Source organism: Heterodontus francisci, chromosome 6 (genome assembly GCF_036365525.1).
Source record: "Heterodontus francisci isolate sHetFra1 chromosome 6, sHetFra1.hap1, whole genome shotgun sequence".
Classification (NCBI taxonomy): Eukaryota; Metazoa; Chordata; class Chondrichthyes; order Heterodontiformes; family Heterodontidae; genus Heterodontus; species Heterodontus francisci.
This window is the reverse complement of record NC_090376.1, coordinates 26,416,907-26,442,845: the sequence shown is the minus strand read 5'-3', so window position 1 is coordinate 26,442,845 and position 25,939 is coordinate 26,416,907. Positions and strand designations below refer to the sequence as shown.

General features: G+C 43.2%; 1 protein-coding gene across 2 annotated transcripts in view; it reads left to right on the top strand.

The window, feature by feature from the left end:
- Window positions 1-1,541: 1,541 nt before the first annotated feature.
- ppme1 (protein phosphatase methylesterase 1) overlaps window positions 1,542-25,939 on the top strand; it is a 71,546-nt gene continuing 47,148 nt past the window's right edge. For both annotated transcript variants that reach the window (XM_068033363.1, XM_068033362.1), the window contains exons 1-2: window positions 1,542-1,884; window positions 22,945-23,038. In XM_068033363.1, the coding sequence (XP_067889464.1) occupies window positions 1,790-1,884; window positions 22,945-23,038 (189 nt within the window). In that variant the 5' untranslated portion in view covers window positions 1,542-1,789. The remainder of the gene's footprint in view (window positions 1,885-22,944; window positions 23,039-25,939) is intronic.

Sequence of the window (25,939 nt, the reverse complement as noted above, 5' to 3'; positions counted from 1 at the left end):
ATAAACTCACAGTGAATGTGGTTGATCTTTTTCATAGCAAACATCCAAGAAATTAATGTTTCAGTATTCAATTTCTCCTTTTACCTACAGGATTACACTTAATCACTATTGCTCGATTTACCTCATCTTTTCTCTTACCCTTTTCAACTTCAGCTGCACTATAGACTTTGATAATTTACCTCAGCTTCTCAGAGTAGGAGACCAATGCATGCTAAGTGTCATTTAAAATGTGGCTTTTTGTTTCATCATCCCATTCTGAAATATAAATACATTTTAATGTATGGAGGTAGAATGCAGAGGGCAAAAACTAAGTCCTCTTTCCTAAATAGAAATGTCATGCCCTAATATCTCTCACCAGTGTTGCTTACTCTGTAGAAGACTGAGGTAATTTCATGGCTTTCACTAATAAGCCTTCAGTTCGGTAATCAGCCCTTCCTTTCATCATCTTCCCCAATTTTGCTGTTGCCTCCAGTCAGTGACCAAGTGGTAGCTACATTATAATATATTTCTGCAATACTGGTGCCAGTCATTAGACTTTTCAGGGGCGATTGACTAAAATGCAAAAACATTTTTAGAGGCAATCTGCAATCCAATATTAACATTTGAAAACAGTCTCTGAAACTTTAGTTGCCAACATACCAATCAGGTATCTCACTTTAAATAAAGCAAGTATATTGAGGGCTGGGATAGATGGATTTTTCATCTCTCAGGGAATCGAGGGATATGGAGCAGACAGGAAAGTGGACTTGAAGCAGATCAGCCATGATCGTATGGTGGAGCCTGGCTCGAGAGACTGTAAGGTCTACTAGTCCTATTTCTTATGTTCTTAAGTCAACTAAAGCAAAACTTACAACCACCATAATCTCCGCTGATGACTGGAGCCATCACTTTAAAATTTGGAAATTCCCTCCTCTCCATTCCACTCTGTTTGGAGGGATTTAATGTATGGGCTGCTCCTGGGTATTCGCCATATCTATCCAGACATACCCTTGCATTCCATCTTGCCACCTGGTAAGAAGTTGGTGGGTGGGGAACCCCATTGGAAGTCTCTCATTGCGGGAGTTCTTCATTGCATCATTGCTGGGGTGGAAGGTGTAGCATAAAACAGGGGCGTGAGAAAATAAGGGGGGGGGGGGGGGGGTTTCTGCAACCAGTGGGCACCGTAGGGAATAAGAGCATCTGGCAGTCACGGGCAATAGTATCATGATTATGAGTCTTTGTTTTGTTCAGGCTAATGTGTAAATGATTCCATTAGTTACGCCTCGATCCTGAAACAGAAAGCGAGGCACTTGCAGAATTCTTTCTTTTTACTGTGACTGTTGATGACAATAAGCAGCCACCAGCTGGCAGGCCCAACGTTTTTGTTAAAATTCAAACTGGTAACCACGGCAACGGCGCGCCGGATTCCAAATATAAAACCTCCAACTTCCAGAATACTGAGCAGACATCCGGTGTTTGCCAACCATTACGTAATGCGGTAAAGGGCTTCATGGGAGTTGTAGTCCCGGGATCAAGCCGTCTAGTTGCTTGCCGATAAGGACACCGTCAGGACTACAAGTCCCAGCAGTGATGCACCCGCGCAGCAACCGCCTCCCCACCGGAGGAGCAGGCCATCGTCAGGAATAGAGACAGGACTTTAAAAAATATATATTTAATTTCTGTGTTCATCGTTGGGGTACCCTGATATTTATGTAGTGTATATAAGTACAAGGCCGGAGCAGCCGCTTCTTAAGAGCCGTGACAATAATTATTGGTTTTCTTTTTTTTTTACATTTAATGCATATGAAGCATGTCTTCTTTAGAGAAAGAGTTGTTCTTGAGCAAATTGCCTTCGCGACCACCGATGCCGTCAGGTCTCCAGACTGGAACTAAAATGAGAATGGGGTTAGTATGCATTTCAGATTTTAAATCGAAACTGTGGTTTCTGTTCCTTTTCCGACTGGCTGCCTCCCGGTCAATTTTGAGGAGATGCTAAAGCGAGCTGAACTGTGATTTTATTTTGTAGTTTGGTTGATTTTGAGTTTTTAAAAAATCGTTTCCAAACAGTTGCAATACTTTACCTAAATGTATAGTTAAATAAACTTAAACCTGTTGGCCATTTCAACACATCTCTTCATTAAAGGCGACTAGAGGTACAAGTTTGTTTTTCTTTAATTGCTTGCAGTATGGGCTTCAGAATGACCAGTGAATTGATTCTTTTTTCCTTTCTAAAGCAAATTGTAGCTTTGTTTAATTATGTTAAAATGTAAGTGGAAAAATAATCATCCTGTTTTTAACTACAACGTATGCTATATAGAGTTTGCGATTGGGCAATGCAGATGTAAGATTAGTCCTTTTGACAAAAGCAAAATAGTGCGAATGTTGAAAATCTGAAATAAAAATTGCTGGAAATACTCAACAGCTCCAGCAGCATCTGTGGAAAGAGAAACCGACATAACATTTCAGGTCTGTGACCTCTCATATTCTAGAACTAGGGAGCATAGTTTCAGAATAAGGCGTTGCCCATTTAAGACAGATGGGGAGGAATTTCTTCTTGGAGGTCGTCAATGTTTGGAATTCTCTACCCCAGAGAGCTGTGGAAGCAGAGTTATTGAATATTCTAGGCTGAGATGGACAGACCTTTTTGAGCTATAAGGCAGTCAAGGGTTATGCAGAACAGTCAGGAAAATGGAGTTAAGGCCACGATTAGTTGAGCCATGATCTTATTGAATGCCAGACCATGCTTGAGGAGGCCATATGGCCTACTCTGGCTCCTATTACTTGTTTTCTTATTTGGAAATGGTGACTGGGCAGATTGCTTGGGAGGACTGCTTTTGGATGTTTTGACCCTTGGTATGTGCTCTGGTATCAGCTGGTTCTCGATGCTTTCCATGACCGGTAGGTACAGTAAGACAAGGGGAGGTGGTGGTATAGTGGTATTGTCACTGGACTAGTAACCAGAGACCCAGGGTATTCTGGGGACATGGGTTCGTATCCCACCACAGCAGAAGGTGGAATTTGGAGTCCATTAATAAATCTCGAATTTAAAAAGCTAGTTTAATGATGGCCATGAAACCATTGTTGATTGATTTGATGAAAAAACATCTGGTTCACTAATATCCTTTTAGGGAAGGAAATCTGTCCTTACCTGCTTTGTCTAACGGCTACGAAGTCAATTTAAAAAAAAAAAGAATGTAACTGGACCAGATGGACCACCCGGCATCATCCTAGGCACTGGAAATGACTGGCAAACCCAGCCCTATTGACCCTGCAAAGTCCTCCCTTACTAACATCTGGAGGCTTGTGCCAAAGTTGGGAGAGCTGTCCTACAGACTAGTAAAGTAACAGCCTGACATAGTCACACTCACGGAATCATATCTGACGGACAATGTTCCAGATACTGCCATCACTATCCCCGAGTATGTCCTGTCCCACTGGCAGGACAGACCCAGCAGAGATGGCAGCACAGTGGTATACAGTCGGGAGGGAGTTGCCCTGGGAGTCCTCAACATCTACTCCGGACTTCATGAAGTCTCATGGCATCAGGTCAAATGTGGTCAAAGAAACCTCCTGCTCATTACCACCGACTGCCCTCCCCCAGCTGATGACTCAGTACTCCTCCATGTTGAACACCACTTGGAGGAAGCACTGAGGGTGGCAAGGGGACAGGATGTACTCCGGGTGGGGGAACTTCAATTTCCATCACCAAGAGTGGCTCGGTAGCACTCGGCCAGTTCGGTCAGTAGTGGTGCTAAAGGACATAGCTGCTAGACTGGGTCTGCGGCAGGTGGTGAGGGGAAAAACATACTTGACCTCGTCCTCACCAATCTGCCTGCCGCAGATGCATCTGCTCATGACAGTATTGGTAGGAGTGACCACTGCACAGTCCTTGTGGAGACGAAGTCCCTCCTTCACATTGAGGATACCCTCCATTGTGTTGTGTGGCACAATCACCGTGCTAAATGGGATAGATTTTGAACAAATCTAGCAATGCAAAACTGGGCATCCATGAGGTGCTGTGGGGTAGCAGCTGAATTGTAGCCACAATCATTAACCTCATGGCCTGGCATATCCCCCACTCTACCATTATCATCAAGCCAGGAGACCAACCCTGGTTCAATGAAGAGTGCAGGAAAGCATGCCAGGAGCAGCACAAGACATACCTCAAAATGAGGTGTCAGCCTGATGAAGCTACAACAGAGGACTACTTATGTGACAAACTGTGTAAGCAGCATGCAATAGGCTGGGCTAAGCGAACCCATAACCAGCAGATCAGATCTAAGCTCTGCAGTCTTGCTACATCCAACTGTGAATGGTGGTGGACAATTAAACAACTAACTGGAGGAGGTGGCTCCACAAATATCCCTATCCTCCATTTTGGGGGAGCCCAGCACACCAGTGGGAAAGATAAGGCTGAAGCATTTGCAACAATCTTCAGCCAGAAGTGCCAAGTTGATGATCCATCTCTGCCTCCTCCTGAAGTCCCCTGCATCACAGATGCCAGACTTCAGCCTATTCGATTCACTCCGAGTGATATTAAATGACTGAAGGCACTGGATACTGCAAAGGCTATGGGCCCTACTGAAGACCTGTACTCCAAAACTTGCCGCGCCCCTAGCCAAGCTGTTTTAGTACAGCTACAACACTCACATCTACCCGGCAATGTGGAAAATTGCCCAGGTATGTCCAGGACATACCAGGACAAGTCCAACCCGGCCAATTACCGCCCCATCAGTCTCCTCTCAGTCATCAGTAAAGTGATTGAAGGTGTCATCAACAGTGTCATCAAGCAGCACTTGCTTTGCTCAGTGACACTCAGTTTGGGTTCTGCCAGGGCCACTCAGCTCCTGACCTCATTACAGCCTTGGTTCAAACATGGACAAAAGAGCTGAACACCAGAGGTGAGGTGAGAGTGACTGCCCTTGACATCAAGGCAGCATTTGACCGAGTATGGCATCAAGGAGCCCTAGCAAAACTGAAGTCAATGGGAATCGGGGAAAACCCTCCGCTGGCTGGAGTCATACCTAACGCCAAGAAATATGGTTGTGGTTGTTGGAGGTCAATCATCTGAGCTCCAGGACATCACTGTAGGAGTTCCTTTTATGGTAGTGTCCTAGGCCCAACCATCTTCGGCTGCTTCATCAATGACCTTTCTTCAGTCATAAGGTCAGAAAGGGGATGTGCAATCATCAGTGAGCAATGTCCAGTACCATTTGTGACTCCTCAGAAACTGAAGCAGTCCATGTAGAAATGCAGAAAGACCTGAACAATATCCAGGCTTGGGCTGATAAGTGGCAAGTAACATTCGTGCCAGGCAATGACCATCTCTAAGAAGAGAGAATCTAATTATCTCCCCTTGACATTCAATGGCATTACCATCGCTGAATTTCCCCACTATCAACATCCTAGGGGCTACCATTGACCAGAAACTGAACTGGAGTAGCCATATAAATACTGTGACTACAAGAGCGGGTCTGAGGCTAGGAATCCTGCGGCGAGTGACTCCTCTCCTGATTCCCCAAAGCCTATCTACCATCTACAAGGCACAAGTCAGGAGTGTGATGGAATACTCTCCACTTGCCTGGATGGATGCAGCTCCAACAACACTCGAAGCTCGATACCATCCAGGACAAAGCAGCCTGCTTGATTGGCACCCCATCCACAAACATTCACTCACTCCACCACCGGCGCACAGTGGCAGCAGTTTGTACCATCTACAAGATGCACTTCAGAAATGCACCAAGGCTCCTTAGACAGCACCTTCCAAACCCTGACCTCTACCAACTAGAAGGACAAGGGCAGCAAATGCATGGGAACACCACCACCTGCATGTTCTCCTCCAAGTCGCACACCATCCTGACTTGGAACTATATCGCCGTTCCTTCACCGTCGCTGGGTCAAAATCCTGGAACTCCCTTCCTAACAGCACTGTGGGTACACCTACCTCACGGACTGCAGCGGTTCAAGAAGGCAGCTAACCACCACCTTCTCGAGGGCAATTGGGGATGGGCAATAAATGCTGGCCTAGCCAGCAATGACCACATCCCATGAATAGGAAAAAACAAAATTTAGTTACATCCCATGTCCCTTCACTGTTTTAATTTTTATTATTTATTTATTTAGAGATACAGCACTGAAACAGGCCCTTTGGCCCACTGAGTCTGTGCCGACCAACAGCCACCCATTTATACTAATCCTACATTAACCCCATATTCCCTACCACATCCACACCTTTCTCCTACCACCTACCTGTACTAAGGTAAATTGGCCCTTGTAAATTGCCCCATCAACCTGCTAGTCTTTGGCTGTGGGAGGAAACTGGAGTACCTGGCGGAAACCCACGCGGTCACAGGGAGAACTTGCAAACTCCGCACAGGCAGTACCCAGAACTGAACCCGGGTCGCTGGAGCTGTGAGGCTGCGGTGCTAACCACTGTGCTCAATTTAAGTGGACTATAGTTTCAAACTTCCCAGTTTTGCTGTAAAAGGGGAGCAATTTGTAGACCATCCCATATGGATGATCATTACTCTAGTATAAGTGAGATAATGCATGTTCTGGCTGAGACTGAATCTTTGTGGGGGAAAAAATGCCTGTCTGATATTGAATCTAAATTGTACCATTCATTGGAGCAGCATTCAGTTTGGAACCTCTTCAGCCAACATTTAATATGTACCGAAAATCATTTGTATCTTACACTTTGCATTCCATGGAAGGTCTGTGATGAGACTAACAAGAACAATGCAGCATTGTGACTCGGCTTTTTTAACATGGATACCAAAACGTTGAAAAAGGTCGACTTGAGCTTAGTTCAATATGCTTCTTGTGTGATGTTTGGAATTCATTACCTCACATTTCTCCCACCATTACAAATATATGGATCTATAAAGAGCAGCATTTGATCCTAGAGTTAAAATGCTGTTTGCAGGCATAAGTGCAAGCTTGGTAAGAGAAAATCTACAACTTACATTTTTTTTACAGTTCATACAATATGCAATTTTCATCTACCCTATACTTTTGTGGAATCCTAGTGCTGACATTGCATTGGAAAGAACCAGCTGCTAGCTTAAGACATAGCTCCTGAGATGTATCATTTTGGCAGAACTATGTCAAAATGCAGCTTGAAGTTAACTTTTTTTTTGCTTTTTAGGAAGCCTTTTTTAAAATCACATTAAAATTTCAGACTTTACAGGCCTTAAGTGAGTTTGCAGAGGAGATTTACTAGAATGGTACCAGGGATGAAAAACTTCAGTTATGAGTAGAGAAATAGGGGTTATTCCCCTTGGGACTGTGAAGGTTAGAAGGTTAGAGAGAGATTTGATAAGAGTGTTCAAAATCATGAAGGGTTTTGATAGGAGTATTAAAGAGGATCTGTTTTCAGTGGCAGAAAGGTCAGTAACCAATAAACACAGATTTAAGGTAATTGACAAAAGAACCAGAGGCCACATGAAGAAAAAAATGTGCAAGGAGTTATTCATGATCTGAAATGCACACCCTGAAAGGGTGGTGGAAGATTCAATAATAACTTTCAAAAGGTAATTGGATAAATACTTGAATGAAAAATTACTGAGCTATTGGGAAGGAGCAGGGGAGTGGGATTAACTTCAAAGAGGCGGCACTAGCACAATAGCCCAATGGCCACCTTCTGTGCTGTATCATTCTATGATTCTACAGCTTCAACTTCAACTGAACAGAAATTACAACTTCCATATTGAAACAGTTTGCAGATTCATCATTTACAAGCATGACTCCTTACAAGTTATCAGCTGTTAAATATCCCTTTAGCTTTTGCTATGCTAATTTTGCTGTTGTGCTTTTAGTTTAGTTTAGAGATACAGCACTGAAACAGGCCCTTCGGCCCACCGAGTCTGTGCCGACCATCAACCACCCATTTATACTAATCCTGCACTAATCCCATATTCCTACCACATCCCCACCTGTCCCTATATATGTCCCTACCACCTACCTATACTAGGGGCAATTTATAATGGCCAATTAACCTATCAACTAGGTTACAACTAGGTAACCACTTTGCTGGATTTATTTTTTAAAATAGGTTAAGGATAGCCTGCAGAACAGCCATGCTAAAATTTGCTGATGATTTTGTATAAAAGGCTTTGGGGATGCAAGACTCTATGAATGGGTATACGGTGCCATTTGGATTTGAGATTATTGAGGAGAAAATTAACTCAACCAGTGCTCGTGCTTGACCCAATACTAAGTTATTTCAAAAATGCAGGGAGCAAATTGGAAATGGCCAAGCACTTGTGATCTGAAATATCCACAAGTACTGAAAGACATCCATTGACTCTGATGCAGAAGGCAGCAGGAAGAAACATAGGAACTCGGAGCAGGAGTAGGCCATTTGGCCCCTCAGGCCTGCTCCACCATTCTACTAGATCTTTGCTGATCATCTACGTCAAGGCCATTTTCCTGCACTATCCCCATATCCCTTGATGCCTTTATAGAATCATAACAGCACAGAAGAAGGCCATTTGACCCATCATGTCCACACCTAAGCAGAATACCTGCCACTCCTCCACCCCCTCCCCATATCCCTGCACATTCCTCCTTTTCAAATATTTAGAATATTTTAAAAATGTAGAAACATTTATGGCACAGAAGAAGGCCACTCTGTCATCGTGTCTGCACTGGCCAAAAAACGAGTCACCCATCCCAATCCAGCATTTGGTCCGTATTTCTGGAGGTTACGGGACTATCGATGCATATCCAGACACCTTTTTTAATTAGGTGACGGTTTCTGCCTCTACTACCCTTTTCAGGCAGTGAATTCCAGACCCCTACCATGCTCTGGGTGAAAAAAATCTTTCCTCCTCTTCCCTCTAATCCTTCTACCATTCACTTTAAATCTATGCCCCCGGTCAATGACCTCTCTGCTAAGGGAAATGGGTCCTTCCCATCCACTCTTCCGAGACCCCTCACAACCTTGTACACTTCAATCAAATCTCCCCTCAGCCTGCTCTGTTCCAAGGAAAACAACCCCAGCCTATCCAATCCTTCCTCATGGCTGCAATTTTTCAGTCTTACAAAGATAATTACAGCACAGGAACAGGCCCTTCGGCCCTCCAAGCCTGCGCCGATCCAGATCGTCTCTCTAAACATGTCGCCTATTTTCTAAGCTTCTGTATCTCTTCTTCCTGCCCATTCATGTATCTGTCCAGATACATCTTAAAAGACTCCATCGTGCCCGCATCTACCACCTCCGCTGGCAATGCGTTCCAGGTGCCCACCACCCTCTGCGTAAAGAACTTTCCACGCATATCCCCCCTAAACTTTTCCCCTTTCACTTTGAACTCGTGTCCTCTAGTAATTGAATCCCCCACTCTGGGAAAAAGCCTCTTGCTATCCACCCTGTCTATACCTCTCATGATTTTGTACACCTCAATCAGGTCCCCCCTCAACCTCCGTCTTTCTAATGAAAATAATCCTAATCTACTCAACCTCTCTTCATAGCTAGTGCCCTCCATACCAGGCAACATCCTAGTGAACCTCCTCTGCACCCTCTCCAAAGTAACCACATCCTTTTGGTAATGTGGCGACCAGAACTGTACGCAGTATTCCAAATGTGGCCGAACCAAAGTCCTATACAACTGTAACATGACCTGCCAACTCTTGTACTCAATACCCCGTCCGATGAAGGAAAGCATGCCGTATGCCTTCTTGACCACTCTATTTACCTGCGTTGCCACCTTCAGGGAACAGTGGACCTGAACACCCAAATCTCTCTGGACATCAATTTTCCCCAGGACTTTTCCATTTACTGTATAGTTCACTCTTGAATTGGATCTTCCAAAATGCATCACCTCGCATTTGCCCTGATTGAACTCCATCTGCCATTTCTCTGCCCAACTCTCCAATCTATCTATATTCTGCTGTATTCTCTGACAGTCCCCTTCACTATCTGCTACTCCACCAATCTTAGTGTCGTCTGCAAATTTGCTAATCAGTCCACCTATACTTTCCTCCAAATCATTAATGTATATCACAAACAACAGTGGTCCCAGCACGGATCCCTGTGGAACACCACTGGTCACACGTCTCCATTTTGAGAAACTCCCCTCTACTGCTACTCTCTGTCTCCTGTTGCCCAGCCAGTTCTTTATCCATCTCGCTAGTACACCTTGGACCCCAAGCGCCTTCACTTTCTCCATCAGCCTGCCATGGGGCACCTTATCAAACGCCTTACTGAAGTCCATGTATATGACATCGACAGCCCTTCCGTCATCAATCAACTTTGTCACTTCCTCAAAGAATTCTATTAAGTTGGTAAGACATGACCTTCCCTGCACAAAACCATGTTGCCTATCACTGATGAGCCCATTTTCTTCCAAATGGGAATAGATCCTATCCCTCAGTATCTTCTCCAGCAGCTTCCCTACCACTGACGTCAGGCTCACCGGTCTATAATTACCTGGATTATCCCTGCTACCCTTCTTAAACAAGGGGACAACATTAGCAATTCTCCAGTCCTCCGGGACCTCACCCGTGTTTAAGGATGCTGCAAAGATATCTGTTAAGGCCCCAGCTATTTCCTCTCTCGCTTCCTTCAGTAACCTGGGATAGATCCCATCTGGACCTGGGGACTTGTCCACCTTAATGCCCTTTAGAATACCCAACACTTCCTCCCTCCTTATGCCGACTTGACCTAGAGTAATCAAACATCTGTTCCTAACCTCAACATCCGTCATGTCCCTCTCCTCGGTGAATACCGATGCAAAGTACTCGTTTAGAATCTCACCCATTTTCTCTGAGTCCAAGCATAACATTCCTCCTTTGTCCTTTAGTGGGCCAATCCTTTCTCTAGATACCCTCTTTCTCCTTATATATGAATAAAAGGCTTTGGGATTTTCCTTAACCCTGTTTGCTAAAGATATTTCATGACCCCTTTTAGCCCTCTTAATTCCTCGTTTCAGATTGGTCCTACATTCCCGATATTCTTTCAAAGCTTCGTCTTTCATCAGCCGCCTAGACCTTATGTATGCTTCCTTTTTCCTCTTAGCTAGTCTCACAATTTCACCTGTCATCCATGGTTCCCTAATCTTGCCATTTCTATCCCTCATTTTCACAGGAACATATCTCTCCTGCACGCTAATCAACCTCTCTTTAAAAGCCTCCCACATATCACATGTGGATTTACCTTCAAACAGCTGCTCCCAATCTACATTTCCCAGCTCCTGCCGAATTTTGGTATAGTTGGCCTTCCCCCAATTTAGCACTCTTCCTTTTGGACCACTCTCGTCTTTGTCCATGAGTATTTTAAAGCTTACGGAATTGTGATCACTATTCCCAAAGTAGTCCCCTACTGAAACTTCAACAACCTGGCCGGGCTCATTCCCCAACACCAGGTCCAGTATGGCCCCTTCCTGAGTTGGACTATTTACATACTGCTCTAGAAAACCCTCCTGGATGCTCCTTACAAATTCTGCTCCATCTGGACCTCTAACATTAAGCGAATCCCAGTCAATGTTGGGAAAATTAAAATCTCCTATCACCACCACCCTGTTGCTCCTACATCTTTCCATAATCTGTTTACATATTTGTACCTCTATCTCACGCTCGCTGTTGGGAGGCCTGTAGTACAGCCCCAACATTGTTACCGCACCCTTCCTATTTCTGAGTTCTGTCCATATTGCCTCACTGCTCGAGTCCTCCATAGTGCCCTCCTTCAGCACAACTGTGATATCCTCTTTGACCAGTAATGCAACTCCTCCACCCCTTTTACCTCCCTCTCTATCCCGCCTGAAGCATCGATACCCTGGGATATTTAGTTGCCAATCATGCCCTTCCCTCAACCAAGTCTCAGTAATAGCAATAACATCATACTCCCAGGTACTAATCCAAGCCCTAAGTTCATCTGCCTTACCAACTACACTTCTTGCATTAAAACAAATGCACCTCAGACCACCAGTCCCTTTATATTCATCATCTGCTCCCTGCCTGCTCTTCCCCTTAGTCACACTGACTTCATTATCTAGTTCCTTACAGGCTTTTGTTACTACCTCCTCACTGTCAACTGACCTCAATTGGTTCCCATCCCCCTGCCACATTAGTTTAAACCCTCCCCAACAGCGCTAGCAAAAGCACCTCCAAGGACATTGGTTCCAGTCCGGCCCAGGTGTAGACCGTCCAATTTGTAATAGTCCCACCTCCCCCAGAACCGGTCCCAATGTCCCAAAAATCTGAACCCCTCCTTCCTGCACCATCTCTCAAGCCACGCATTCATCCTGACTATTCTTTCATTTTTACTCTGACTATCACGTGGCACTGGTAGTAATCCTGAGATTACTACCTCTGAGGTCCTACTTTTTAACTTGGCTCCTAACTCCCTAAACTCTGCTTGTAGGACCTCATCCCGTTTTTTACCTATATCATTCGTGCCTATGTGCACAATGACAACTGGCTGTTCACCCTCCCCCTTTAGAATGTTCTGTAGCCGATCTGAGACGTCCCTGACCCGTGCACCTGGGAGGCAACGTACCATTCGGGACCCTCGTTTTCGACCACAGAACCGCCTATCTACTCCCCTTACAATCGAATCCCCTACGACTATAGCCCTTCCACTCTTTTTCCCGCCCTTCTGAGCAGCAGAGCCAGCCACGGTGCCATGGACCTGGCTACTGCTGCCTTCCCCTGGTGAGCCATCTCCCTCAACAGTATCCAAAACGGTATACTTGTTTTGGAGGGAGATGACCGCAGGGGACTCCTGCGCTGCCTTCCTGCTCTTTCTCTGCCTTTTGGTCACCCATTCCCTTTCTCCCTCAGCAATCCTAATCTGCGGTGTGACCAATTCACTAAACGTGCTATCCACGACCTCCTCAGCATCGCGCATGCTCCAAAGTGAGTCCATCCGCAGCTCGAGAGCCGTCATGCGGTCTAACAAGAGCTGCAGCTGGACACTCTTCCTGCACGTGAAGGAGTCAGGGTCATCAGCCATGTCCCTGAGCTCCCACATTGAGCAAGAGGAGCATGATACGGGTCTGAGATCTCCTGCCATTTTTAATCTTAAGTTTAAACTTAGTTAAATGAAAAAGGAACGAAAAGTTTTTACCAATCACAATAAAACCAGAGAAATCGAAAAAGCCTTACCTTATAAACACCCCACCGAGTCCTTTTTTTTTTGGTTAGAGGAGGAGGGCGGGTGGGAGACACTACAAGTGTGGTGTCTCGGGTTCAGAAACCGCCCAAATATATAGTGTTTTACTTACCCAGCAGCCCCCTGGCCTCCGCCGAAAAACAAAAGGAAATTAAATTTACTTTCAAACTGACTTTCCCAGCTGCTCACTCGCTCACGCGCTGCTCCCGAAAAAGCTGCTGCACTGAAAGGAAAGTTATTTTAAACCGCCCAAATATATAGTGTTTTACTTACCCAGCAGCCCCCTGGCCTCCGCCGAAAAACAAAAGGAAATTAAATTTACTTTCAAACTGACTTTCCCAGCTGCTCACTCGCTCACGCGCTGCTCCCGAAAAAGCTGCTGCACTGAAAGGAAAGTTATTTTAAACCGCCCAAATATATAGTGTTTTACTTACCCAGCAGCCCCCTGGCCTCCGCCGAAAAACAAAAGGAAATTAAATTTACTTTCAAACTGACTTTCCCAGCTGCTCACTCGCTCACGCGCTGCTCCCGAAAAAGCTGCTGCACTGAAAGGAAAGTTATTTTAAACCGCCCAAATATATAGTGTTTTACTTACCCAGCAGCCCCCTGGCCTCCGCCGAAAAACAAAAGGAAATTAAATTTACTTTCAAACTGACTTTCCCAGCTGCTCACTCGCTCACGCGCTGCTCCCGAAAAAGCTGCTGCACTGAAAGGAAAGTTATTTTAAACCGCCCAAATATATAGTGTTTTACTTACCCAGCAGCCCCCTGGCCTCCGCCGAAAAACAAAAGGAAATTAAATTTACTTTCAAACTGACTTTCCCAGCTGCTCATGCGCTGCTCCCGAAAAAGCTGCTGCACTGAAAGGAAAGTTATTTTAAACCGCCCAAATATATAGTGTTTTACTTACCCAGCAGCCCCCTGGCCTCCGCCGAAAAACAAAAGGAAATTAAATTTACTTTCAAACTGACTTTCCCAGCTGCTCACTCGCTCACGCGCTGCTCCCGAAAAAGCTGCTGCACTGAAAGGAAAGTTATTTTAAACCGCCCAAATATATAGTGTTTTACTTACCCAGCAGCCCCCTGGCCTCCGCCGAAAAACAAAAGGAAATTAAATTTACTTTCAAACTGACTTTGCCAGCTGCTCACTCGCTCACGCGCTGCTCCCGAAAAAGCTGCTGCACTGAAAGGAAAGTTATTTTAAACCGCCCAAATATATAGTGTTTTACTTACCCAGCAGCCCCCTGGCCTCCGCCGAAAAACAAAAGGAAATTAAATTTACTTTCAAACTGACTTTCCCAGCTGCTCACTCGCTCACGCGCTGCTCCCGAAAAAGCTGCTGCACTGAAAGGAAAGTTATTTTAAACCGCCCAAATATATAGTGTTTTACTTACCCAGCAGCCCCCTGGCCTCCGCCGAAAAACAAAAGGAAATTAAATTTACTTTCAAACTGACTTTCCCAGCTGCTCACTCGCTCACGCGCTGCTCCCGAAAAAGCTGCTGCACTGAAAGGAAAGTTATTTTAAACCGCCCAAATATATAGTGTTTTACTTACCCAGCAGCCCCCTGGCCTCCGCCGAAAAACAAAAGGAAATTAAATTTACTTTCAAACTGACTTTCCCAGCTGCTCACTCGCTCACGCGCTGCTCCCGAAAAAGCTGCTGCACTGAAAGGAAAGTTATTTTAAACCGCCCAAATATATAGTGTTTTACTTACCCAGCAGCCCCCTGGCCTCCGCCGAAAAACAAAAGGAAATTAAATTTACTTTCAAACTGACTTTCCCAGCTGCTCACTCGCTCACGCGCTGCTCCCGAAAAAGCTGCTGCACTGAAAGGAAAGTTATTTTAAACCGCCCAACTATATAGTGTTTTACTTACCCAGCAGCCCCCTGGCCTCCGCCGAAAAACAAAAGGAAATTAAATTTACTTTCAAACTGACTTTCCCAGCTGCTCACTCGCTCACGCGCTGCTCCCGAAAAAGCTGCTGCACTGAAAGGAAAGTTATTTTAAACCGCCCAAATATATAGTGTTTTACTTACCCAGCAGCCCCCTGGCCTCCGCCGAAAAACAAAAGGAAATTAAATTTACTTTCAAACTGACTTTCCCAGCTGCTCACTCGCTCACGCGCTGCTCCCGAAAAAGCTGCTGCACTGAAAGGAAAGTTATTTTAAACCGCCCAAATATATAGTGTTTTACTTACCCAGCAGCCCCCTGGCCTCCGCCGAAAAACAAAAGGAAATTAAATTTACTTTCAAACTGACTTTCCCAGCTGCTCACTCGCTCACGCGCTGCTCCCGAAAAAGCTGCTGCACTGAAAGGAAAGTTATTTTAAGCCGCCCAAATATATAGTGTTTTACTTACCCAGCAGCCCCCTGGCCTCCGCCGAAAAACAAAAGGAAATTAAATTTACTTTCAAACTGACTTTCCCAGCTGCTCACGCGCTGCTCCCGAAAAAGCTGCTGCACTGAAAGGAAAGTTATTTTAAACCGCCCAAATATATAGTGTTTTACTTACCCAGCAGCCCCCTGGCCTCCGCCGAAAAACAAAAGGAAATTAAATTTACTTTCAAACTGACTTTCCCAGCTGCTCACTCGCTCACGCGCTGCTCCCGAAAAAGCTGCTGCACTGAAAGGAAAGTTATTTTAAACCGCCCAAATATATAGTGTTTTACTTACCCAGCAGCCCCCTGGCCTCCGCCGAAAAACAAAAGGAAATTAAATTTACTTTCAAACTGACTTTCCCAGCTGCTCACTCGCTCACGCGCTGCTCCCGAAAAAGCTGCTGCACTGAAAGGAAAGTTATTTTAAACCGCCCAAATATATAGTGTTTTACTTACCCAGCAGCCCCCTGGCCTCCGCCGAAAAACAAAAGGAAATTAAATTTACTTTCAAACTGACTTTCCCAGCTGCTCACTCGCTCACGCGCTGCTCCCGAAAAAGCTGCTGCACTGAAAGGAAAGTTATTTTAAACCGCCCAAATATATAGTGTTTTACTTACCCAGCAGCCCCCTGGCCTCCGCCGAAAAACAAAAGGAAATTAAATTTACTTTCAAACTGACTTTCCCAGCTGCTCACTCGCTCACGCGCTGCTCCCGAAAAAGCTGCTGCACTGAAAGGAAAGTTATTTTAAACCGCCCAACTATATAGTGTTTTACTTACCCAGCAGCCCCCTGGCCTCCGCCGAAAAACAAAAGGAAATTAAATTTACTTTCAAACTGACTTTCCCAGCTGCTCACTCGCTCACGCGCTGCTCCCGAAAAAGCTGCTGCACTGAAAGGAAAGTTATTTTAAACCGCCCAAATATATAGTGTTTTACTTACCCAGCAGCCCCCTGGCCTCCGCCGAAAAACAAAAGGAAATTAAATTTACTTTCAAACTGACTTTCCCAGCTGCTCACTCGCTCACGCGCTGCTCCCGAAAAAGCTGCTGCACTGAAAGGAAAGTTATTTTAAACCGCCCAAATATATAGTGTTTTACTTACCCAGCAGCCCCCTGGCCTCCGCCGAAAAACAAAAGGAAATTAAATTTACTTTCAAACTGACTTTCCCAGCTGCTCACTCGCTCACGCGCTGCTCCCGAAAAAGCTGCTGCACTGAAAGGAAAGTTATTTTAAACCGCCCAAATATATAGTGTTTTACTTACCCAGCAGCCCCCTGGCCTCCGCCGAAAAACAAAAGGAAATTAAATTTACTTTCAAACTGACTTTCCCAGCTGCTCACTCGCTCACGCGCTGCTCCCGAAAAAGCTGCTGCACTGAAAGGAAAGTTATTTTAAACCGCCCAAATATATAGTGTTTTACTTACCCAGCAGCCCCCTGGCCTCCGCCGAAAAACAAAAGGAAATTAAATTTACTTTCAAACTGACTTTCCCAGCTGCTCACTCGCTCACGCGCTGCTCCCGAAAAAGCTGCTGCACTGAAAGGAAAGTTATTTTAAACCGCCCAAATATATAGTGTTTTACTTACCCAGCAGCCCCCTGGCCTCCGCCGAAAAACAAAAGGAAATTAAATTTACTTTCAAACTGACTTTCCCAGCTGCTCACTCGCTCACGCGCTGCTCCCGAAAAAGCTGCTGCACTGAAAGGAAAGTTATTTTAAACCGCCCAAATATATAGTGTTTTACTTACCCAGCAGCCCCCTGGCCTCCGCCGAAAAACAAAAGGAAATTAAATTTACTTTCAAACTGACTTTCCCAGCTGCTCACTCGCTCACGCGCTGCTCCCGAAAAAGCTGCTGCACTGAAAGGAAAGTTATTTTAAACCGCCCAAATATATAGTGTTTTACTTACCCAGCAGCCCCCTGGCCTCCGCCGAAAAACAAAAGGAAATTAAATTTACTTTCAAACTGACTTTCCCAGCTGCTCACTCGCTCACGCGCTGCTCCCGAAAAAGCTGCTGCACTGAAAGGAAAGTTATTTTAAACCGCCCAAATATATAGTGTTTTACTTACCCAGCAGCCCCCTGGCCTCCGCCGAAAAACAAAAGGAAATTAAATTTACTTTCAAACTGACTTTCCCAGCTGCTCACTCGCTCACGCGCTGCTCCCGAAAAAGCTGCAACATCCTTGTAAATCTTCTCTGTACTCTCTCTCGTGCAGTTACATCCTTTCTGTAATGAGGTGACCAGAATTGTACACAGTACTCAAGTTGTGGCCTAAATTTAATATCTAGAAATCTATTGATCTCTATCTTGAACTTGCTCAGTGACTGAACCTACATCCTTCTTGCATCTGCCCTGTTGAGCCTTGTAAGAATGAGATCACCTCTCATTCAGCCTCCGCAATCTCTCTTCGTAGGACAATCCCACCATCCCAGGAAATAGTCTGGTGAACCTTTATCGCAGTCCCTCTATGGCAAGTATATTCTTCCTTAGGTAAGAAGCCAAAACTGTGCACAGTACTCCAGGTGCGGTCTCATCAAGGCTCTGTGCAATTGCAGAAGGACATCTTTACACCTGTATGCAAATCCTCTTGCAATAAAGACCAACATACACATGTCTTCCCAATTGCTTGCTGCACCTGCATGTTAAAGTGACTCGAACAAGGACAACCAGGTCCCTTTGGACATCAACACTTCCCAATCTCTCGCCATTTAAGAAATACTCTGCATTTCTGTTTTTCTGACCAAAGTGGATAACTTTGCAATTTTCCACATTAAATTCCATCTGCCATGTTCTTGCCCACTCACTTAGCCTGTCTAAATCCTCTTGAAACATCTTTGCTGCATCCTCACAAATCACATTCCCACTAAAATAAAAGCAAAATACTGCAGATGCTGGAAATCTGAAATGAAAACAGAAAGTGCTGGAAATACTCTACAGGTCTGGCAGCATCTGTGGAGAGAAAAGCAGAGTTAATGTTTCAGGTTTGTGACGTTTCATCAGAACTGATATCTGCTTCTTTCTCCACAGATGCTGCCTGACCTGCTAAGTGTTTCTAGCACTTTGTTTTTATTTCACATTCCCGTTAGTTCTGTGTCTTCAGCAAACTTGGAAATATTACATTTGGTCCTCCCATCCAAGTCATTGATGTAGATTGTGAATAACTGAGGCCCAAGCACTGATCCTTGCAGTACCCCACTGCCAACCTGAGAATGACCTGTTTATTCCTATTCTCTGTTTTCTGTCTGTTAACCAATCCTCAGTCCATGCCAATATATTACCCCCAATCCCATGTTCTTTAACTTTGTTTACTAACCTCTTGTCTGGGACCCTATCGAAAGCCTTCTGAAAACCAAATACATCACATCCACTGGTTTTCCCTTGTCTGTTTTGCTCATTGCATCCTCAAAAAAAACTACAGTAGGTTTGTCAAACATGATTTCCCTTTCATAAATCCATATTGACACTGTCCAATCCTACCATTATTTTCTAAGTGTCCAGTTATCACATCGTTTATAATAGGTTCTAGCATTTTCCCAACAACTGATGTCAGACTAGCAGGTCTGTAGCTCCCTGTTTTCACTCTGCCTCCTTTCTTAAAGTGGGGTTACATTTGCTACCTTCCAATCTGCAGGACTCTATTCAGAATCTACAGAATTCTGGAAGATGTTCACTAATGCATCCACTATCTCTACAGCCACCTCCTTTTTAATGCTCTGGGATGTAGATCATCATGTCCAGGTGATTTACCAACTTTCAGTCCCAGTAATTTCACCAGTACTATTTTTTTACTAATACTAATTTCTTTCAGTTCGCCATTCTCACTTGTCCCTTGGTTCCCAAGTATTTCTTGGAGATCTTTTGTTTTTCTCTAGGAAGACAGAAGCAAAGTATTTGTTTCGTTTCACTGCCATTTCCTTATTCCCATTATAAATTCTTCCGTCTCTGCCTGTAATGGGCTAATCTTTTCCTTTTTACATACCTATAGAAGTTTTTATAGTCCGTTCTTATGTTTCCCACTAGTTTACTTTCATATTCTATTTTCTCTATCAGTTTCTTGGTCCTCCTTTGCTGAATTCTAAAATGCTCCCAATCCTCAAGCTTACTATTTTTTGGCAACTTTTATAAGCAGCTTCTTTTGATCTGATACAATCTTTAACTTCTCTTGTTAACCACAGTTGGATCACTTTTCCTGTTGGGTTTTTGTGTCTCAAAGGAATGTATATTTCTTGTAAATCATGGATTAATTCTTTAAATACTAGTCGTTGCCTTTCTACCATCATACCTTTTAATGTAGTTTCACAATCTACCACTGCCAACTTGCCCCTCATACCTTGTAGTTTCCTTTGTTTAGATTTAAGATGCTAGTTTCGGATTGAACTACATCACTTTGTGCAGAATTAAATGCAAATTTTTTAAAAGTGCATTTGGAGAAGAGAAAGGGTGTTCTCCTGGTGACCGAGATAACATACCAACAGCTGAAACAAGTTTTATTTTTATTCGTTCGGTGGGTGTCACTGACTAGGCCAGCATTTATTGCCTATCCCTAATTGCCCTTGAGAAGGTGGTGGTGAGCTGCCTTATTGAACTGCTACAGCCCTTGGGGTATAGGTACATCAACAGTTAGGAAGGGTGTTCCAGGATTTTGACCAGCGACCGTGAAGGAATGGTGATATAGTTCCAAGTCAGGATGGTGTGTGGCTTGGAGTGGAACTTGCAGGTGATGGTGTTCCCATGCATCTGCTGCCCTTGTCCTTCTAGGTGGTAGAGATTTGGAAGGTGCTGTTGAAGGAGATTATATGGATATTTATTTTGGTGCTGTTTCTGAGACCTTGCTGTGTACAAATTGGCTGCCACAATTCTTAAATTACAACAACAGTTATTACACTTCTAAAGTACTTCATTGGCTATAAGGAGCTTTGGGACATCCTGAAGTCATGAAAGGTGCTATAGAAATGCAACTCTTTCTTAAAATTCTTTGTGCTAACAAAATTTAATTTAGGACAATTAGAAAAGGAAACTGATATTGGAAAGAAATACCAGTGAAAGCTATTGATGATTAACTGGAAATATCTGTAACAAGGACATGAGAGCATGGACTTGGTTGAAAGAAATTGCATATTCTGGGAAGTGAAGAAATGGGTGGGACATGTCCTGGGTAGCCAAGGATCAAACTTGTTCCACAGCAACCTGAGGTTAATTGAGAGGGTCGGGGGTGGAAAGACTCGTAGTTTTGCGAATAGTGCATGGTGAGGTTTTCTGATTTGGAATCAGAACACTTGGAAATTTGGAATATTCACAGGAGAGCTAACGATCCATTGTACTGTAGATTTAGTTCAATGCATTTATCAACTGTCACTTTATTTGACTCCATTCCCGTTTCGTTTTTTTTAAAAAAGAGCCTTCGATCCATTCAATCCTTTTTTACACTTGAACAATCTCTCTTTTTTTCTGTCTTCATGGCTGATCATAAATTTGTGTGTTTGTTGCTCTCTTTATCATTTCTGAATTGCTAAATATTCTATAGTATGACTAGATGCTGTATTCTTAGAGTAGAATTACTCATGAAGAATTCATACAGGATTCATGGGTTTCTAGTCATTTTGTGGGCATTATTAATCCATGACTCAAACTACAGAAATACTTTCAAAGATCTGTGTGTTTTTAACTGCTGCTAATTCATTAAGGATCTTCTTTCATGGTGTATCTTAATTTCATGAGATTTGAGCCGACGGTGTAATTTTTTCCACATTAAATGTAACTTTAATCATTAGACCAAGTGCTAAGTCTCCGAAGGATAATGCCATCCACCTACTCATTTTGCCTTCCCACACTATTTCGTGTCTTGAGTAAGCTCAGAAATTCTGCAGTTGGCTCACTTATTTAGATAGATTTTATAAAAACAGGGTTTTTAAAAAAAAAAAAGACATTTGACCTGGCAGCATTGAGGGACTGATATATTTTATGGATATCTATTTCTTAAAACCATTGTTGGGAAAAATTTGATTTGTTTTTTAACTATATTGTATCTCATAAATTTTCCTAGGTAGACTTCAGTCCTCAAATGCCAGTAACACACTTGATTAGAATCATTAGATGTATTGCCATTTCTTTTTATAAAGTACATCCTACTAAAAGCTATTACAACAGTCATGTATTGGTGCAGTTTCATAAGCAGACTGTAGTACTTCACCTGCTATAAACTGCTTACCGGATGAAAAAGCACCCAGTAGTACTATAAGTGAGGCAAGGGTCCTATGTCACTATTGGCCAATGAAAATCATTCCCATTGTAGCCTCAAGCATGACCAAATTGCTATAAAGATTTCCTATTCTGTCCCAAACATTGTACCTCATCCCCAATTGTGACAATCATCGCTATTGTCTCTCTGAGTAAGGTTGCCAAGCAACGGTCAGTTTTATGCTGTGGATCCAATCCCACAAAACTGAGTTGAGATTGCACAAATTTACTTCACAAAGGACATTTGTAGTCAGCAGAAAGAGAAGGCTTTCAGTGTGGGTTGGAGCCTTGGTCTCAGGTGAAAGGACGCAGTATGCTGACCCATCCAGTCCCATACTAAACAATTTTGAAGTGTCAAGTTCTGTTGTTAGTTGATGGATGGTTTAGATTTCCTTTCAAGTGATTGGATGGTCTCATATATGGACTGTCATGATCAACCAACAAATGTTTTTGAGATGGGACTGTTGTCGTTTTCTTTCCTGCCTTGACTGGGAAAACCTTTTTTACGCGGTGCGTGTTTAGTATCTGGAATCTGCTGCCTGGGCATATGGTGGAGGCAGTTTCAATCGTGGCTTTCAAAAGAGAATTGGATAATTATCTGAAGCAGGACTACAGGGCAAAGGTGGGGGAGTGGTACTAGGTGAGTTGCTCTTCCAGAGAGCTGATGAATGGCTTCCTTCTGTGCTGTAACCATTCTATGATTCTATAACTGAAATTGAACCCTGTGTGTCAGCCATATCTCATTTGGTAGCACACTCGCCTCTGAGTCAAAAGGTTCTGGTTCAAGACCCACTCCAAGAAGTAAGCACAAAAATCAAGGCTGACACTCCAGTACAGTACTGAGGGAGTACTGCATTGTCAGAGATGCTGTCTTTCAGATGAGCTGTTAAGCGGAGGCCCATCTGCCCTTTCAGGTGGACATCGAAGATCCCATGGCAGTGTTTCGAAGAAGAGCATGGGAGTTATCCTTGGTATCCTGGCAAATATTTATTCCTCAATCAATATTTCAAAAACAGATTATCTGGTCATTATCACATTGCTGTATGTGAGCGCTTGCTGTGTGCAAATTGGCTGCTGTATTTCTGACGTTATAACAGTGACTACACTTCAAAAAATACTTAATTGGCTGTAAAGCAATTTGAAACGCCTGGTGGTTGTGAAAGATGCTAAATATGTGCTAAAATTATATGTAGTGTGTTGAAGGCTACTTTTTAATTGATGGTTTGTATCCCTTTGTTGCAGCCCTGGAAGAAAACGGGATTTTTCCCCTGTGGCCTGGAGCCAGTATTTTGAAACCAAGGAAGATATCATAATTACAAATGGAACATATGAGGAGATATCCTTTTTAAAATTCCAGTGCAGTGTGTACTGTTTCTAACATTCTAATATAACTTTGTCCTTGATGAACAATTTACTTTAAAGACACATAGTTTTGCTTTGTTTAATATTGGTTGCATTGCGAGATATATTTCTGTCCTATAACTTTTGAAAAAGGGTTGTAGTGAATAGTGTCTCAATTAACATCCAAGAGAGTTCAAAATTTACTGCTTTTTTTTAAATTCCAAGATTTTTATTTAAATCTGCTTAACCTTTTTTTTAGGGTATTCTCTTAAGTTGATTTATTGAAGTTAATAAATATTTTTAGTTACCCTGATGCACTTTGGTCACTTACATTTTTTGAATTGACTGATATAATGGAACTGTATAACACAATAGTTTTTATTTTTAAATACAGTGCACATTCTCCACTTTAACACTTTCCCTAGTTGCTTGCTCAAGTTGAACCAGATGGTGTGCTGCCTTGACAATCTGTTCGGCCCTCATCTGAGCTTCAAGTCCCATATCCTGTAAATCACGCGTATGTCACCTCTGCAATATTGCCCACCTTTGCTCTTAGCTCACTTCCTCTGCCACCAAAACTCTCAACCATGCTTTTTTACTTAAAGATGACGTCAGCTTCAGGAATACCTAACAACTCCAACTTGTCCAACACTCTGTTACTTTAGTCCTGTCTCACTAGGTCTGTCACTCTTCAACCTTGTTCTTGCTGACCTCGACTGGCTCGCAAATTAAAATCATTGTCTACAAAACCCTGCATTGCCTCACCTGACCCTACAATGTGTGCACCATGATTAAATTTGAAAAAGAGATTTACATCCAGTAACATTTGTCTAATAACAGTAGGATAGGTTAAAACAGTTGGAGGGGTGTGTGGTGGGGTGGTTGCTGGGTGGAGAATGTAATGTCTTCAGATTCCAGAAACCTGCTTTTAATATATCAAACAAAATCGATTTGTGTCAGTTTTTAGACTTTGAGCTCTATTGATTTGGATAACAGTTGGGAGTCGGACAGCTTTAAGGAACTCAAGTTCTGAAGTGTACATCATTAGGATTTTTGGGTTTGACTGAAATCAAAATTTTGCATAATGTACAAACTGATGAAACAACATAACTTTAAAAGGGAAACAAATAATTAATTTGTTCTAGGCATTTGGGTGACACTGGTAAGACCGTATTTGTTGCCCATACTCAGTTGCCCTGATGGCATTAAGAGCCACCCATATAGTGGGGAACTGCAGTCACTGTAGGCATGACTGGGTAGGGGTCACAGGCTCCCTTCGTGAACCAGTCATTTTTTTTTTTAAACAAAAATCCAGCCGTTTTTGTGGTGATTTTCTAGTGATAACCTACAAATTACCATGGTGGGAGTTGAACTTGCCAGTCAAGTTGCTAGTCCAGCATCAAAAATCATTAAGCTACTGTACCATAAATACATTTAACTTTTTAAAACCTTCTGCTCCCATGATCATGGCAGGAGGCTTATTTATTTTATTTATTTTTATTTAGAGATACAGCACTGAAACAGGCCCTTCGGCCTATCGAGTCTGTGCCGACCAACAACCACCCATTTATACTAACCCTACAGTAATCCCATATTCCCTACCACCTACCTACACTAGGGGCAATTTACAACAGCCAATTTACCTATTACCTGCAAGTCTTTTGGATGTGGGAGGAAACCGGAGCACCCAGCGAAAACCCATGCAGACACAGGGAGAACTTGCAAACTCCGCACAGGCAGTACCCAGAATCGAACCCGGGTCCCTGGAGCTGTGAGGCTGTGGTGCTAACCACTGTGCCGTCCATTATGACCAAGAGGTTCATTATTCTGTTTTACTCTGTTTCTTTTTACAAGTGAATCATGTCTCATATTTTACTCCCTTGTATTTCAAAATGATGTTGAAATAAATTATCAGCAAAACACTAAATTTGATGAAAATGAAATACTGGTAAACACCAGGAACCCTACATGCCAAATATGTAGGGAAAAGATGAATGGAAAAGTCCTTCTTTGAATTACTGTAGCTAAAAAGATGATCAGCAAGTCATTGAGGAACATAGCTGTATATTTGTTTACCCTTATTTAAAATAAAAAGACATAAATTCTTTAACTTTTAAGAATTTAGTTGAGCAGTTTTAAAACTGTAAGCTGTAAAAACAAAACTTATTGATAGATGTAATGATATTTGTAATGCATGGAAGTGTGTAATTCTGATTTTAAAATATTTTCCCAAAGCATGCTGAGGAAAACATGATTATACATGAAAAGAGAACAGATTATTATGATCTAAAACCTGAAAATACACAGATCACACATTATGTGGCTGTGTGAATTCTAGGTAGAAATGTAGGCAGGAACAGGATTAGGCCATTCAGCTCCTTGAGCTGGTTTTGCCACTTAATTTATTCATAGCTGATCTGTATTTTACTCTATCCACCACCATCTTAATTTTGTAACCCTGAATACCCTTGCCTATGAAAAATCTATCAACTTCAGTTTTGAGACCTAGCCTCAACAGTATTTTTGGGGAGATCTCCACTACCCTTTGGCTGAAGAACTGCTTTCTAACATCACCCTGAACAGCTTAGCTCTAATTTTAGGGTTGTTCTGGACTCCCACCAGAGGAAATAGCTTCCCACTTTCTACCCTATCCTTTGATCTTCTTAAACACTGCAATTATATCGCCCCTTAGCCCTATGTATTCAAGGGAGTACAAGCCTAGTCTGTACCACCTGTTGTCATAATTTAATCCTTTTCACCCTAGTATTGATCTGGTGAATCTGTGCTGCACCCACTCCAAGACCAGTGTGTCCTCCAGAGGTGCGATGCCCAGAACTGAATGCAGTAACCAGTGCTCTGTGCAACTGTCACATAATTTCCACCTCTGTTCCAGCCA